Genomic DNA, 16,693 nt, shown 5'->3' with positions numbered 1-16,693 from the left:
ATAATTGGGAATTGAAGTTTTATTATTTATTTATTTTAGAGATGGGGTCCCACTATGTTGCCTAGGCTGGCCTTGAACTTCTGGGTTCAAGCAGTCCTCCCTCAGCCTCTCAAATAGCTGGAACTCTAGGTGGGTGCCACCATACCTAGCTTGAAGTTTTAAAAAATGTGTAGCACCCGAAGCCATGAAATACTTAGGCATAAACTTAACAAAATATGTGCAAAAACTATATACTGAAAACTGCAAAACTCTGCTGAGAGGAATTTGAGAAATAAGTAAATGAAGAGAAATAAGTAAATGAAGAAATTTGAGAAATAAGTAAATGATGTAATGGGTTGACTGATGTCCTCCCCTCCCCCCCTCAGCATGTGACCTTATTTGGGAATAGGGTCTTGGCAGATGTAATTAATTGAGAATCTCCAGGTGAAATCATCCTGTATTTAGGGTGGGCCCTTAATACAATGACTGGTGTCTTTATACAAGAGATAGGAAAGGGAGCTTTGGGTCCATCTACATGGACACGGAAGAAGGCCGCATGAAGAGTAGAGTTATGTTGCTACAAGCCAAGGAATGCTAAGAGCCTCCGGGAGCTAGAAGAGGCAAAGAAAGATTCTCCTCTAGGGCCTTCAGAGGCAGTATGGCCTGCCAACACCTTGGTTTCAGACTTCTGGCCTCCAGAACTGTGAGAGAATGAATTTCTATTGTTTTAAGCCACAAAGTTTACAGTAATTCATTATGGCGGCTCTAGGAAACAAATATAACCATGTTATACAGATTGGGATCTAGAAAGATCAAAATGATTTTGAAAAAGAACAACAAAGTGGGAGGACTTAAACTATGTAGCTAGAAGACTTACTATATAGCCACAGTAATCAAGGCAGTGGTGCTGGTATAAAACTAGACTAAGTTAATGGGACATTATAGAGTCCAGAAATAGACCCACATATATATGGTCAATTGATGTGCCAGTGCAGTTCAGTGGGGAAGGGATAATCTTTTCAACAAATAGTGCTAGAACAGTTAGATAATGATATGTAAAAACGTGAACCTTGACCCTTACCTCTATAGGAAAATCAACTCAAAACAGATCATAGATCTAAATTTAAGACTAAAAGCTATAAAACTTATGGAAGAGGACACAGGAGAACGTTTTTGTGATCTTGGTTTGGCAAAGATTTCTTAGCCATGTCACTGAAAGCATGAACTGTAAAAGAAACAAATGATAAATTGGAGCTTATCAAAATTACGAATTTTTGTTAATGAAAAACTAACACTAACAAAATGAAAAAGCAAGGTACAGACAGAGAAAACATTTGCAAATTATGTGTCTGACAAAGGACTCATTTATAGAAATAAATGAGCTTTTGTAACTCGATCAGAAAACTAGTAACCCATTTTAAAAAGCAGGCAAAAGATTTGAACATAGTCCACCAAAGAGGTTATACAGGTGTCTGATAAATACATAAAAAGATGTTCAACATCACTAATCACTAGGAAAATGTAAATTACGACCACAATGAGATGCCACTATATACCTCTAGAATGGCTAAAATTAAAAAGATTTCCACACCAAATTCTGTCAAGGTTGTATGATAATTGAAATACACTGGTGGTGGTACTAAACAAATTATAGTATATTTATACAGCAGAAAATTACTTAGCAATGCTAAGGAATGAATTATTGATACACAAAACATTTTGCATATATAACATTTTGTGTATATTTTGTTATTCATACAAAATAATTTTGCTGAGTGAGATAAACCAGACTACTCCCCTCAAAAAAAAGGGTGGGTACTTTGTGATTCCATTTATAGAACCTTCTAGGAAATGCAAACTATGGAAACAGAAAGCAGGCTGGGCGCGGTGGCTCACGCCTATAATCCCAGCACTTAGGGAGGCCGAGGCGAGTGGATCACGAGGTCAGGAGATTGAGACCACCCTGGCCAACATGGTGAAACTCCGTCTCGACTAAAAATACAAAAAATTAGCTGGGCGTGGTGGCGGGCACCTGTAGTCCCAGCTACTCGGGAGGCTGAGGCAGGAGAATGGTGTGAACCTGGGAAGTGGAGCTTGCAGGGAGCCGAGATTGCGCCACTGCACTCCAGCCTGGGCAACAGAGCGAGACTCCATTTCAGAAACAAAAGAAACAGAAAGCAGAGAATGGTTGCTTAGGGCGGGGAGGACAAGGCATTACTAAGGAGCATGAGGAATCTTTGGAAGCTAATGCATATCCATATCCTGATGGATATGCATTAGCTTGATTGTACTGATGGTTTCAAATGTGTATACGTACATCAAAATTTATCAAATTGTACAGTTTATGTATGTTCAATTTATTATATGTCAGTTATACCTTAATAAAGCTTTAAAAAGGGGGGGGGTGAAAATTTGGATAAACTTTACTTCTTTGCCTCTTCAAAGAAAAAATGGTCAATAAGCACATGAAAATATGTTCAATGTTATTAGTCATCAGGAAAGTCATCAGTGATATATTACTTTATAACCACTAGAATGACAAAAAATAAAAAGACCAGGACTACCAAGTGTTGGTGAAGTTGTAGAGCAACTGGAACTCTTGTATGTTGCTGGTAGAATTATAAAATGTACAGCCACTTTGGGTAACAGCTCATACTTTCTTACAAAGTTCTTACAAAGTATATGTTCTTACAAACATATACTTATGTATAACCAGCAATTCTCCTAAGTATTTACCTAAGATAAATTAAAACACATGTTTACGGAAACATGTATACTTAAACATTCATAGCAGCTTTTATAACTAAGAAAAACAACTTAAAATCCCATCAGTAGATAAATGTAAAACAAATTTTTGTGTGTTTCTATAATGGAAAACTACTCAGTAATAAAAAAGAATGTACTACTGATACGCACAATATCATGAATGAGTTTCAAAAACATGTTGAGTGAAAGCCAGAAACAAGTAGTATGTATATGCTTCCTTTTATGTGAAATACAAGAAAACCCAAACTAATCTCACTTTGACAACAAACAAATCAGTGATTGCCTGAGCCTAGAGATGGAGACAGGGATTTATTATAAAGGGGCATGAATGAATTTTGGGGACCGATAGAAATGTTCTCTCTCTTAATTGTGGTTACATGGGTATATATATTTGTCAAAACATTGACCTTATGTACTTGAAATGTGTGTAGTTTATTTTATGTGAGTTATATTTCAACCAATTTGATTTTTTTTTTTTTTCTTTGAGACAGCCTCACTCTGTCACCTGGGCTGAGGTGCAGTGGCATGATATCTGCTCACTGCAGCCTCTGCCTCCTCTCGGGTTCAAGTGATTCTTGTGCCTCAGCCTCCCGAGTAGCTGGGACTACAGGCATGTACCACCATGCCCAGCTAAATTTTGTATTTTTAGTAGAGACAGGGTTTCATCATGTTGGTCAGGCTGATCTCAAACTCCTGACCTCAAATGTTTCACCCGCCATGGCCTCCCAAAGTGCTGGGATTACAGGTGTGAGACACCACACCAGGCTGAATATGATTTTTTAAAAATCCATACCACCACCCTTGTTTGGCCACTCATTATTTCTCATTTGGATGAAAGCAGTACTCTTCTAAGTGATATTCCCGCTATTGTCTTACTTCTTCAAACCCATACGCTAAGAAATGACTTGTAAGACAGAAACCTGACCTTGTTACTTCCTTGCATACACCCTTAAATTGCTTACCATTACTTAGTTTCTTAAAATAACATTTAATGCTTTTTTCCATCTGGTCCTTGCCTCTGTCTTTCCAGCTCATCTTCTATTACTTTTGCCTCTCACTTTGCTTATGGCTGTCAGTTCCCAAGACAGACTATGTTAATTTCATGTCTTGTGCCTATACTTATTCTCTGTCCTCTGCCTTTTGTCTAATAAACAATTGTTTATCCTCTAAAACTCAGCTTAGGGCTCTTCTCCTTCAGGAAGCCTTTTTCTTTAATAATAATAATAAAAAATCATTCTTTTCCATACCCTTTCTCCCTCAGAGATGGATTAAGTAATTTTAGCTTGTGTGTGTGTGTGGTTTTTTTTTTTTTTTTGGCTCATCATAAACATTTATCGGTATATTTACTTTTTTTTTCTTTTTGAGACAAGGTCTCGTTCTGTCACCCAAGCTAGAGTACGGTGACATGATCACGGTTTACTGCAGCCTTGGCCTCCCAGGCTCAAGCGATTCTCCCACCTCATCCTCCCAAGTAGCTGGGATCACAGGCATGGCCACCATGCCCAGCTAATTTTTTATGTTTTGTAGAGACAGGGTCTTGCCATATTGCCAAGTCTGGTCTTGAACTCCTGGGTTCAAGTGGTTTCCTCTCTTGGCCTCCCAAAGTGTTGGGAGTACAGGCGTGAGCCCCCATGCCTAGCTGGTATATTTACTATTTTGACTTATTATGCTTTCAGTTCTCTCTCCCCTACTGTTGAGCACAATGATTAGTTTTATTTATATTTTGGATCCATAAGGGCTATTTCATAATAGGTACTCAATAAGGATTTGTAGAAAGATTGAATAGAAATGTTAACAGGGTAAAAGTATACATTGTTTTGCTTTTCCAGCACACTTAGAATGCAGAAAATTACTATTTTGTTTTAAACAAAACTCTTTGGCTAGGAAAAAAACTCAGAAGATTTATCTCAACATTTAACACCACTTTTATGTGGGTGGTGAGATTAATTTCTTTAATATTTTTGACATTTTTGCATTTTTCAAGAAAACATTTAATATACTATTGTTTCGTGAGACATAACTTGAAAAATTGTGTAACTTTTACCTACTCAAATTAATTTTTTTTATTTCTTTAGGTCCACAAGGCAATTACAATTTCCAGTCCCCTAACCACGGACCTGACTGCAGAGCTGTCTGGTGGGCCAAAGAACATATCAATGCATCCTGAAATATCAGAGGGTCTTGCTACTATGCCCAGCACTCAGCAAGTGAAAAGTTCTGAGAAAACCCAGATTGCTGTCCCCCAGCCAGTGGCTCCCTCCTACAGTTATGCTACCCCTACCCCCCAGGCCTCTTTCCAGAGCACCTCAGCACCATACCCAGGTAAGGACCTTTGCTCTTGGAGATAGAAGGGGAAAGTAGAACATTTGATCAAAGTATTCCCTTTTAGAGGAAAGAAGGGAGGCATAACTAGAATACTGTGTGTTAGAGAAAACACAATTCTGTCAGTACCCCTGCAGTTATGGACTGGGGGCTCTAGAGCCTTTCCTCAGCAGGCCTCCAGCTTATGGAAGTTTACGAGGCTAATTTTCACAGATCCAGATTCCACTCTGACTTAAAGGCACACGATTCAGTTAAGTATAATGTTCAAGTGATCAATCAGAGCCTGCTGGGAAGAAAAATTTGCATCAGTGTACTTGCTTACCTTCTGCAAGTCTGGTTGTAGGTCTCTCATTTTTACGGCATCTTTATTTTTATTTTTATTTATTTTTAAAACTTAACTTTTGTGGGTATATAGTAGTTGTATACATATATGGGATACATGAGATGTTTTAATGCAGACATGCAATGTGTAATAATCACATCATGTAAAATGAAGTATCCATCCCTTCAAGCCTTTATCCTTTGTGTTACAAACAATCCAGTTATATTCTTTTAGTTATTTTAAAATGTGCAATTAAAATATTATTGACTATAGTCACCCTGTTGTGCTATCAAATACTAGGTCTTATTTGTTCTTTCTAGCTTTTGTTTTGTACTCATTAACCACCACCCCCTTACCCCCACACTACCCTTCCCAGCCTCTGTAACCATCCATCTATTTAACCATTACTTTCTATCTCCATGAGTTAAGTTGTTTTGATTCTTAGATTCCACAAATAAGTGAGAACAAGCAGTGTTTGTCTGTGCCTGGCTTATTCGCTTAACATAATGACCTCTAGTTCCATCCATGTTGTTGTAAATGACAAGATTTCATTCTTTTTTATGGCTGAGTAGTATTCCTTTGTATATAAGCACCACATTTTCTTTATTCATTCATCTGTTGATGGGCACTTAGGTTGCTTCCAAAGTTTGGCTGTTGTGAACAGTGCTGCAAACATGGGAGTGCAGATACCTCTTCAATACACTGATTTCCTTTCTTTTGGGTATAGACACAGCAGTGGGATTACTGAATCATATGGTAGCTCTATTTTTATTTTTTTGAGGAACCTCCAAACTGTTCTCCGTAGTGGTTGTACTAATTTACATTCCCACCAATAGTGTACAAGGGTTTCCTTTTCTCCACATCCTCACCAGCATTTGTTATTGCCTGTTTTTTGTATATAAGCCATTTTAACTGGGGTAAGATGATATCTCATTGTAGTTTTTATTTGCATTTCTCTGATGATCAGTGATGTTGAGAACCTTTTCATATGCCTGTTTGCTATTTGTATGTCTTCTTTTGAGAAATCTCTATTCAAATCTTTTGCCCATTTTTGGGCAAAAGAAACACACAAAAATTTGCCCATAATTGGATTATTAAATTTTTTTCCTGTGGAATTGTTTGAGCTCCTTCTATATTCTGGTTATTAATCCCTTGTCAAATGGGGAGTTTGCAGATATTTTCTCCCATTCTGTGGGTTGTCTCTTCACTTTGTTGATTGTTTCCTTTGCTGTGCAGAAGCTTTTTAACTTGATGTGATCCCGTTTGTCCATTTTCACTTTGGTTGCGTGTCCTTGTGGGGTATTACTCAAGAAATTTTTTTTGCTCAGACCAGTGTCCTGGAGAAGCATCTTTATTTGTAAAGCCATTAATAAGTAGATTTATACATAGTGTATAAATAAATCTGTGCTTCACAGGTGCTGTTCTAAGGTATTAGGAAGAATTGGTTAATCAAGAAGTTGGTCTTTATCTCCTGAAAAAGTCAAGAGGGTAAAATTAAAGTCAGTGAAAATGAATTTTTGCCAGTTTTTAATTTTCCAGTGTGTCCTTTGATAGTCATAGAACATGAAATTTTGGGGGTTCAATCCTGATGCACCAAAGTAATTTTTGTATCCAGTCGAGATGCCTGTAATTTTTGGTGTAATTGTGAAGGGTTTGGGTTGGACTGTATTGAATAGCCATTTTTTGGTTCATTATACTTTCTCTGAGTATCATGTTTCTTTCTTTTCTTTTTTTTGAAAGTCACTTCAGAGAGTTCTTATTCCATCTCCTGGGGCATCCAAATGCTGAAGCTTCCATTAAGGATGGTTTCATTTCTCCCCAAGTGCAATGTTCCCATGCAGAGGCAGATAAATCTCAAGTTTCATATTTGTCTAGGAAGCCCTTCTCGCCTCCCAGGCTTGAAATATGAGTGGACTAGCCTATTGTTTACTTTAAGCTCTCCTAGTTTCGAAGTCTCATAGCAAATGAACATTTATGGTCAGAGAAATAAGATTTATATAATCAGTGGCTTTCAATGGTCTGCAAAGATTTTTGGTTGAGGGGAGGGAGTGATGCTACTGAAATCTGGTGGGTATTGGTCAGTGATACTGTTAAACACCTTATAGTGCTCAGGACGTTTCCCTCCATGATAAAGAATTACCTGGTCCAAAATATCAGGAGTGCTGAGCTTGAGAAACTGACATATGTGAAATAGCTGGTGAATAGTATAAAGACAGTATATAGCTCTTTGCTGACTTGAGTGTTCCAGAAATGCTAGCATACTTCAAGATTAGATCAGTTTGAACTGAAATGGTCTGTGAAGATTTCTTGGAGAGGAGACAGGCTTTAAGCAAGAAACAAAATGCTGTATTTAGAATAAAGCAAGGCAAACACCCCAATTGAAAGAAATAACTTTAGCAAAGTCCCTGAGAGTAGACCATGGCTTTGTGGAACACAAGAGAGAAAATCAATATAACTAGAGGCAAAATAGATAGGAAGGATAAGACAGTGAGATCAGATGATGGTTCTTTAATGGCAGGTTGGAAGTTTGGCCTTAAATATGATATAGGAGGAGGAGTCTTAAATAGAAGAGTAACATGGTGGGTGAGTATTTTGGAAAGACTAATGGTGTTGGTTGTTTTAGAAAGACAGAATTGATTGGAGTGGAGAGAGCTAGCAGAGGGAAGATAAAATAAGATTCTTGGAATAAGCAAGCCGGGCGTGGTGGTGCATGCCTGTAGTCCCAGCTACTTGGGAGGCTGAGGTGGGAAGATCACTTGAGTCCAGGAATTTGAGGCTGCAGTGAGCTATGATTACACCACTGCACTCTATCCTGAGCAACAGAGTGAGACCCTGACTCAAAAAGAAAAAAAAAAATTCTTGGAATAATCTAGTGTGAACAATGAATCTTGTAGCAATTGGAATGGAAAGAAAGTAAGGCAGATTTGTGACCATTTGCCTTCCCTTCTAGAAACTTTATATATGTATCTTATTAGAAAGTTATTTGTTAGCATAAAGGTGATACTTGAAACAGAATTTGACTCTGTGGAATGTAGTACCTAAGGAGGGCTTAGGGACAGACTGTAGTAAAAATACAATGGAGGAAAAGAGAGAAAGGAGGAAAAATAGAATAATATGGTATTATGATAACCAAGAGTTTTAAGATGGAGGCAGTTAGCAGTAGTAGAAGCCACTGAGATGTGAGATGAAGAATGAGGGTATTATGGTACAGCTATTAGATTTACTAAGAAGTAGTTTTGAAAGATCCTTTTCAATGGAAAGGGGGGGCAGAATCAAATTTCAAGCAATTAGAGAGTAGAAGAAAGGTTAGTAATTGATGGCAGTAGCTGAAAATTGATCGTGAAATGAGTTTGATCACAAAAGAAGAAGAGAAGTAAGACAGTCTGGATCTATTTCTTATCTCTGGTATATTTACTTTGTTTCCAGTTATAAAGGAACTGGTGGTATCTGCTGGAGAGAGTGTCCAGATAACCCTGCCTAAGAATGAAGTTCAATTAAATGCATATGTTCTCCAAGAACCACTTAAAGGTAAACATCCCCTTACATTTGGATAACTGTTTTTGTTTTTAAAAGAGATAGAGTCTTGCTGTGTTGTCCAGGCTGGTCTCAAACTCCTGAGCTCAGGAGATCCTCCCACCTTAGCCTTACTAATAGCTGGAACTACAGGCATACACTGCCACTCCTGGCCCTTATCTTTTTCCCTCCTCTGACTTCCTGTCAGGAAAATATATATATATTTTTAAGTTACAAATTTATATTAGCAGTCATCTTGAATAACTTCTTTCCAAGTTCTACATCTGCTATTTACTGGTTGTTTGGCCAAAATAAATGGATTAATCTGAGTCTCAGTTTCTTTCTCTTAAAATGGATATAATACAACCTAATAAATACATTCTGTATTAATTAGCATCAGCTATATGCTAGGCACTAAACTGGCAACTTATCTACTATCTCATTTTGCCTTTAAAGTAATCTTATGAGGTAGGAATTATTACCCCCATTTTACTGAGAAAGAAATGGAAATTAAGAGAAGTCATTTACTTAGATTCACACAGATAATGACTGGTCAGCTGGGATTTGAACCCAAGCTTGACATCAAAGCCTATGATCTCAGACCCTACATTATCTAGTACCTCTCATATTCCATAAATATTTGTGTATACCCGAGTGATATCCTGTCCTCACAGGACTGTTGTAAGGACCATTGTTTCCCATAGTGAGACCCTGTCCCTGGGGAAAAAAAAAGGTAAGCCTAATATGATATACAAAATTCAGGTATATAAAATATCTAAATTAGGGGTGATTACTTCATTATTTAAGAAAACTTTTGTAATATGAACATTCCTTTCACCTTTGAAGTATATGTTAATATACCAAAGTTTGACTTACAAACATATATGGGTTCTCTTAAGACTATTTATGACATGAGTGGTATACACTTTGATGGAAATTGAGTGAGTTGGGTTTGTGTTATTCTCATTGAAAGGTTAGTCAGGTAGAATGTCCTTCCCTATTTAGGATGGGGGGTACACATATCTTCAATACAGTATTCTTCATTTCTAGGCCTAATACCAAATAGTATATTAATGCAAAAACAACTTTTCCAGAAGCAAAATGCTCTGTCTGTTCTATATTTCTGCTCTCAAATTGAGGTTTCCTTATCAATTCATTTCACATTCCTCTAGAGAAGCCTTTTCCTTTCTTCCTCTGGTGACAAGTTAAGGTGAATGGGTTTAGTGGCCTTTGAAGTTGGAGGTGAGGGACTGCCTTGAGCTGTTGATTACTTCCATTCTTTTGTGAAAGACATGCTTGCCTCTACTGTATTTTCTTTCCTAACCCATATTTGCATGTACATTTCTGTGGGTTACTATCATCTTGTAGATTGGTGTTTCAAAACACATTAGTTTAGAAATAGATTCTTTGGCCAGGCACGGTGGCTCATACTTGTAATCCCGGCACTTTGGGAGGCTGAGGTAGGTGGATCACCTGAGGTCAGGAGTTCAAGACCAGCCTGGCCAACATGGCAAAACCCCATCTCTACCAAAAATACAAAAAAATTAGCTGGGTGTGGTGGCAGGCGCCTATAATCCCAGCTACTTGAGAGGCTGAGGCAGGAAAATCACTTGAACCCAGGAGGCGGAGGTTGCAGTGAGCCAAGATTGTGCCATTGCACTCCAGCCTAGGTGACAGAGCAAGACTCTGTCTCAAAAAAAAAAAAAAAAAAAGGGCTGGGCGCAGTGGCTCATGCCTGTAATCCCAGCACTTTGGGAGGCCGAGGTGGGCAGATCACCTGAGGTCAGGAGTTCAAGACCAGCCTGGTCAACATGGTGAAACCCCATCTCTACTCTATAAAAATACTAAAAATTAGCCAGGCGTGGTCGCGGGCACCTGTAATCCCAGCTACTGGGAAGGCTGAGGCACGAGAATCGCTTGAACCCTGGAGGCAGAGGTTGCAGTGAGCTGAGATCACGCCACTGCACTCCAGCCTGGGTGACAGAGAGAGACTCCATCTCAAAAAAAAAAAAAGGAAATAGATTATTTTCTCCTGTCCTCTCCCCAGGTTCTCCCACCTTTACTGGATATATGAGATGGATGGTTTCAAACTTTCAAAGGTTGGGGGTGATGAGGCAGGACCAATTCTGCATGCTCTTTATCCCTCTCCTGCTCTATGGCAGCCCATTAGGATCCCTCCAGGTCCAGTTTCAAAACCACTGTCCAACTGGGCATGGTGGCTCAGGCCTGTAATCCCAGCACTTTGGGAGGCTGAGGCAGGCAGATCACTTGAGGTCAGGAGTTTGAGAACAGCTTGGCGAACATGGTGAAACTCTGTTTATGCTAAAAATACAAAAATTAGCCAGACGTGGTGATGCGTGCCTGTAATCCTAGCCACTTGGGAGGCTGAGGCAGGAGGATCACTTGAACCCGGGAGACAGAGGTTGCAGTGAGCTGAGATCAAGCCAGTGCACTCCAGCCTGGGCAACAGCAAGACTCCATCTCAGTCAATCAGTCAGTCAGTCAACAAAACAAACGAATGACTGTCCTCAGTCACTGCAACCAGCACTCTTTCTAACAGAGTTACACTCAGTTGTTCCTACCTTTGAATATATTTCTGCCTGCGAGGCATAATTCATCCCCTGAGCTTTTCTGTCCTAGGAATATTGTCCTGTTTTGAAATTTATGTTGCTAGCCTTAGCTATTATAAAATTATCTGTTCCCAAACTGTTTTCTATGTGGAAAAGAATTTCCAGCTACAGTTGGAAGAAATGTCTCTGAGTACAAGTCCTGCTTGTGCTGCTGCTTTCCTTCTCCTCTCGTAACCTGACTACTACATACTATATACATTTGTGAGAGCTGTTGGCGCTGACAACTGGCCAAAAAAATTCTTGTTTTGGAGGAGGAAGGAAGGAAGGAAGATCTTGTCTCCCAGGTGTATAAAATAAAATTGGTCTTCAGATGAAGGATATATTGGAATTAGGTTCTGTGTACTGATTTTAACACTTGAACTCATGAAATAAGAAAAAGATGACCTCTCTCTGCTAAGGTTTTTTTCTTTCCCCCTTTTTCTTTTTTACTTTTGGTTAGTAATTTAACCTAAACCTTCCAACCAAAGCCCTCCCTTCCCTAGCCAGAAATGTGTTTTGATCCAAAAAATGTAAGACAACTTTTTCTGGGGAGGGATGCCATTTAGATAGAATTCTACCCTTGCCCTACCTAGTGATATAGTCTGACCTGCAAATGGGGACCATTTAATGCTTCATTTGATTTTAATTAATTTCACTGGGCCTGTTTTAAATGGGCCATCCCCTACCATCTTCTGCAGTGTGTTATTTAGCTCAGCAGGAATGAAGTAGCTCTTTTAACTCGCCAGGGTGTGATGACCTCAGTGAGATGAGCATTGTTAGCACTCTGTAAAAAGCTATTTTTGAACCACGTTATTTAGAAGTCATTGCTGTTCTTTGTTGCAAAGGAAGTTTTGCAAGAAAATGGCCTTTGTTCCCAGTGAGTTCATCTATAATGGTTGGTAGGACATGTATTTTCAGTGGTAGGCCACACCATGAGCAACCTGCTATTTTTCAGGGAGGATTGGCCCTGAGAGGGTGGTTATAGGGCAGTAATAAGCATTGTTGGGAGAGAGTTGGAAGAAGCCCTAACTGTAGCTGAGTCAGCAGAATTTGCTCTTTCTTTGAGCAGATGGTTTGGTTTCCCTACAGGTTTTGGGGTGAAATCTTAAAAACTAAAGCCTCGTCAAGATCAGAAGAGATTTGTTATTGGCAGGCTCTGTGGCTGTCCTCTTTGTGAGTAGGTGTGTGTTTTCATGATTTTTGTAACTGCCCTTCTATAGGAGAAACCTACACCTACGACTGGCAGCTGATTACTCATCCTAGAGACTACAGTGGAGAAATGGAAGGGAAACATTCCCAGATCCTCAAACTATCGAAGGTGAATTTGCCTCCTTTCACTTGCAGGGCTAAGGTAGAGGAGTTGACTATTTTCTAAAATGAATATCATATGATTTTCTGTCTACACTTAAGTTGTAAACAGTCTTTTAGAAATGAATCCTCTAAAAATCTGACTGGCTGACATCCAGTATTTGTTAGTGTATGATTCTCAAAGTTTCATTTATGGTAAGAAGACTGTACCAGCATGGTAGTGGTGGCTGAAAATATACACTAAACAGCTTTTAAGGCTAACTTAAGGATTTTAGAATTTGGGATGAGCTAGGTTATTTGTGGCCACATGACTGCATACATTGACTCAGCCTTTGTGGGATTCAGTATAGGTTTGGGGATTTTTTTGTTTGTTTGTTTGTTTTTGAGACAGGGTCTTGCTCTGTCACCTAGGCTGAACTGCAGTGGTGTGATCACAGCTCACTGCAGTCTTGACTTCCCAGGCTCAAGCAATCCTCCCACCTCAGCCTCCTGAGTAGCTGGGACTTCAGGGTCATGCCGTTATACTCGGCTAATTTTTGTATTTTTTGTAGAGACAGAGTCTCGTCATACTGCCCAGGCTGGTCTCGAACTCCTGGCCTCAAGCAGTCCTCCCATCTCAGCCTTCCAAAATGCTGGGATTATAGGTGTGAGCCACCATGCCCAGCCTAAGTACAGTTATTGACAGCTCTAAAATGTTTGTATTTGGCTGGGCGCAGTGGCTCCCACCTGTAATCCAAGCACTTTGAGAGGCTGAGGTGGAGTGGGAGGACTGCTTGAGACCATGAGTTTGAGACAAGACTGGGAAACATGGTGAGACCTTGTCTCTACAAAAAATAAAAAATTAGCTGGGTGTGGTGGTTCATACCTGTAGTCCCAGTTGGTCAGGACGTAGAAGTGGGAGGATCACTAAAACCCAGGAGTTTAAGGCTGCAGTGGGCTATGATCATACCACTGCCTTAAAGCCCAGGTGACCAAGTGAGATCCTTTCTCTAAGAAAAAAGTTTGTATTCTTTGACCCAGCAGAGTCATTTAGTCTTTCATTCTACATCTATTCATTGTACACTGGTTATGTGGCAGGTACTGGGGATTTACCAGTGAATTAGTCATAATTTTAATGTTCAAGAACAATAGAGTCTAGTAGGTGATACTGATAGGAAGCAGGTAATTATAACAGGTGGCACACTAGGTCAGTGCAGAGGATCATTGAAGCCCTGGAAAGGTAGAGTGGATTTCTTAGAGTGACTGACTTACTAAGTAAAGGGTGAAGGGATAATACCTCAAGCAGAAGAAGCAACATGTCCACTGGGCCAAAAATGAGAGAGAAAATGTGGAGAAAAGGGAATTTATATGTGGTTCTAAGTTGGAAAGATGCAGGGATCAGATGGAGCAAAAGCTTTATATGCCAGATTAAGGACTTTGAATCTTATCCAGAAGGAATATAGAGCCCTTGAAAGGCTTTAAGCAAGAGAAACACATGTTTAGATCTTCAGATTAGAAAAATCACCTGACTACAGATTGGAGGAGATAAGACTCAAACTGTAGAGGTCAGTGAGGAATCTGTTGAAAAATTTAAGTGTAAAATGATAGTAGCCTGAGTAAAAGAACTAAATAAGTAAAATTGAAAACCACCAGCCTGGACAACATGATGAAACTCTAGCTCCACAAAAAATGTAAAAATTAGTTGGGTGTGGTGGCATGTGCCTGTGGTCCCAGCTACTCGGGAGGCTGAGGTGGGAGGATCATTTGAACCCAGGAGGTGGAGGTTGCAGTGAGCCATGACCATGCCACTGCACTGCAGCCTGGCAACAAAGTGAGACTATGTCTCAAAAAATAAAAATAAAAACCACTTATTGAATTCATACCATGTGCCATACCCAGTGCTGATTATTTTATACACTTATTTCTTTTAATCTTCATAACAATCCCAGGATGTAGATATTACTATCTTTTTTACAAATGACAAAACTAAAAACTGGAGAAATGAAGTGATGTGGCCAAAGTCCACAAAGGTATTAAATGGTAGGTCTGAGCTGGAGCTTTCCATCTCCAAAGGCCATACTTTTATTTATTTATTTATTTTTTATTATTATTTTTTTCCGAGACGGAGTCTCGCTCTGTCTCCCAGGCTGGAGTGCAGTGACCGGATCTCAACTCACTGCAAGCTCCACCTCCCGGGTTTATGCCATTCTCCTGCCTCAGCCTCCCGAGTAGCTGGGACTACAGGCGCCCGCCACCTCGCCCGGCTAGTTTTTTGTATTTTTTAGCAGAGACGGGGTTTCACCATGTTAGCCAGCATGGTCTCAATCTCCTGACCTCGTGATCCGCCCGTCTCGGCCTCCCAAAGTGCTGGGATTACAGGCTTGAGCCACCGCGCCCGGCCAGGCCATACCTTTAATAATTGTGCTTTGACAGGTGGTTAAGAACTAAGGTGATAGCAGTGTGGATGGAGACAAGTGAGTAGATTGGAAAAATAATATGGAGTTTGACTTGATAAAATTTGATGATTGATGAACTGGTTGGGGATGTTGGGGAAGAGAAGTCTAGGATAATTCTAGCTTTTTGGCTTAGATACCTGGGTGGATGTGCATTGAAATGAGGAGCACAGAAGGTGGAGCAAGTTTTAGGGAGAAGTTTGCAGATTATTAATTCATTTTTGAACAGAGTGAGTTTGAGGTACCCGTGAGACATCTGAATTGAGTTGTCCAGTTAGTAGCTGGTGGAGAGGGACTAGAGGTCAGAAGACAAGTCTGGGCTGGAGAGATATATTTGCATATCAGCCTCAAATAGATGATTTGTGAAGCCATAGCAACAGACAAAATCAACCAGGGAGAGTGTGCAGAATGAAGAAATAAGCAGGCTGAGGTTGGAATCTTGGGAACACCCATCATTTAAGGGATGGAGGGTAGAGGAAACTGAAAGAAATGAAGTGTGGGCACAGAAGTGAAAGCCAAGAGGAAGAGTATTATAAAGAGGAAGTAGCCAAAGATGCTACTTGTGGCTCAATTAGTATTTACCCCCCCAAAAAAATACTTCAAAAGAAAAAGAAAAAAAAAATGTGCCTGGAAGATGTTCATTACAACATTAGTCATAATAGTAAAAATTTGGAAACAACCCAAGTGTCCAACAGTTTGAAAGTCTTATGTGAAATTTGACACACTTATTCATGTACTGCTCTGTGGTCGTTAAAATAAATATTAAAAAGATTGTGGCCGGGTGCGGTGGCTCAAGCCTGTAATCCCAGCACTTTGAGAGGCCGAGGTGGGTGGATCACCTGAGGTCAGGAGCTCAAGACCAGCCTGGCCAACATGGCGAAACCCCGTCTCTACTAAAAATGTAAAAATTAGCTGGGAATGGTGGTGCATGCCTGTAGTCCCAACTACTCGGGAGGCTGAGGCATGAGAATCACTTGAACCCAGGAGGGAGCAGTTGCAGTGAGCCAAGATTGCATCATTGCTTTCCAGCCTGGATGACAGGGTGAGACTCTGTCTCAAAAAAAAAAAAAAAAAAAAGACTATATTTTAGTAGGGAAGGTGTTCATGCTAAATGAATGGAAGAAAGAACAATAGAAAGTTTGATACCTCAATTGTAGCTAGAACTTTGAATATCACTAAAATATGAGCTCCTTGAAGATAGAGATCTTACCTTATTCATATCCAAACCACAAGCCTAGGACAATGACTGGTACATGATTTGGTTTCAGTAAATGTTTGTTAAACGAATGAGCCGTACACAACTATTATTTTAATATGTGGTCAAGGATTAGAAGGAAATGGAGAAATTTGATAAGTTGATGTGTTATGATAGTGATATACTGGGTACTTTTTTGTTTTTTTTCTTTTATATTAAGTTTATAAATTAGTAAAAACCAGGAGGG

General features: G+C 39.6%; 1 protein-coding gene across 12 annotated transcripts in view; it reads left to right on the top strand.

Moving 5' to 3' along the window:
• Positions 1–16,693, top strand: part of KIAA0319L (KIAA0319 like) — a 129,170-nt gene that overhangs the window by 80,894 nt on the left and 31,583 nt on the right. For all 12 annotated transcript variants that reach the window (XR_002515202.1, XR_002515192.1, XR_002515189.1 and 9 more), the window contains 3 exons: positions 4,821–5,067; positions 8,816–8,917; positions 12,732–12,829. Coding sequence is in view for 8 of the 12 variants with exons in the window: in XM_009204667.4 (XP_009202931.1) it covers positions 4,821–5,067; positions 8,816–8,917; positions 12,732–12,829 (447 nt within the window). In the remaining 4 variants the exon portion in view is untranslated. The remainder of the gene's footprint in view (positions 1–4,820; positions 5,068–8,815; positions 8,918–12,731; positions 12,830–16,693) is intronic.

This window comes from Papio anubis, chromosome 1, assembly GCF_008728515.1.
Source record: "Papio anubis isolate 15944 chromosome 1, Panubis1.0, whole genome shotgun sequence".
Lineage (NCBI taxonomy): Eukaryota > Metazoa > Chordata > Mammalia > Primates > Cercopithecidae > Papio > Papio anubis.
Note: the sequence above shows the minus strand (reverse complement) of the source record. Positions and strands in the feature narration are given on the sequence as shown.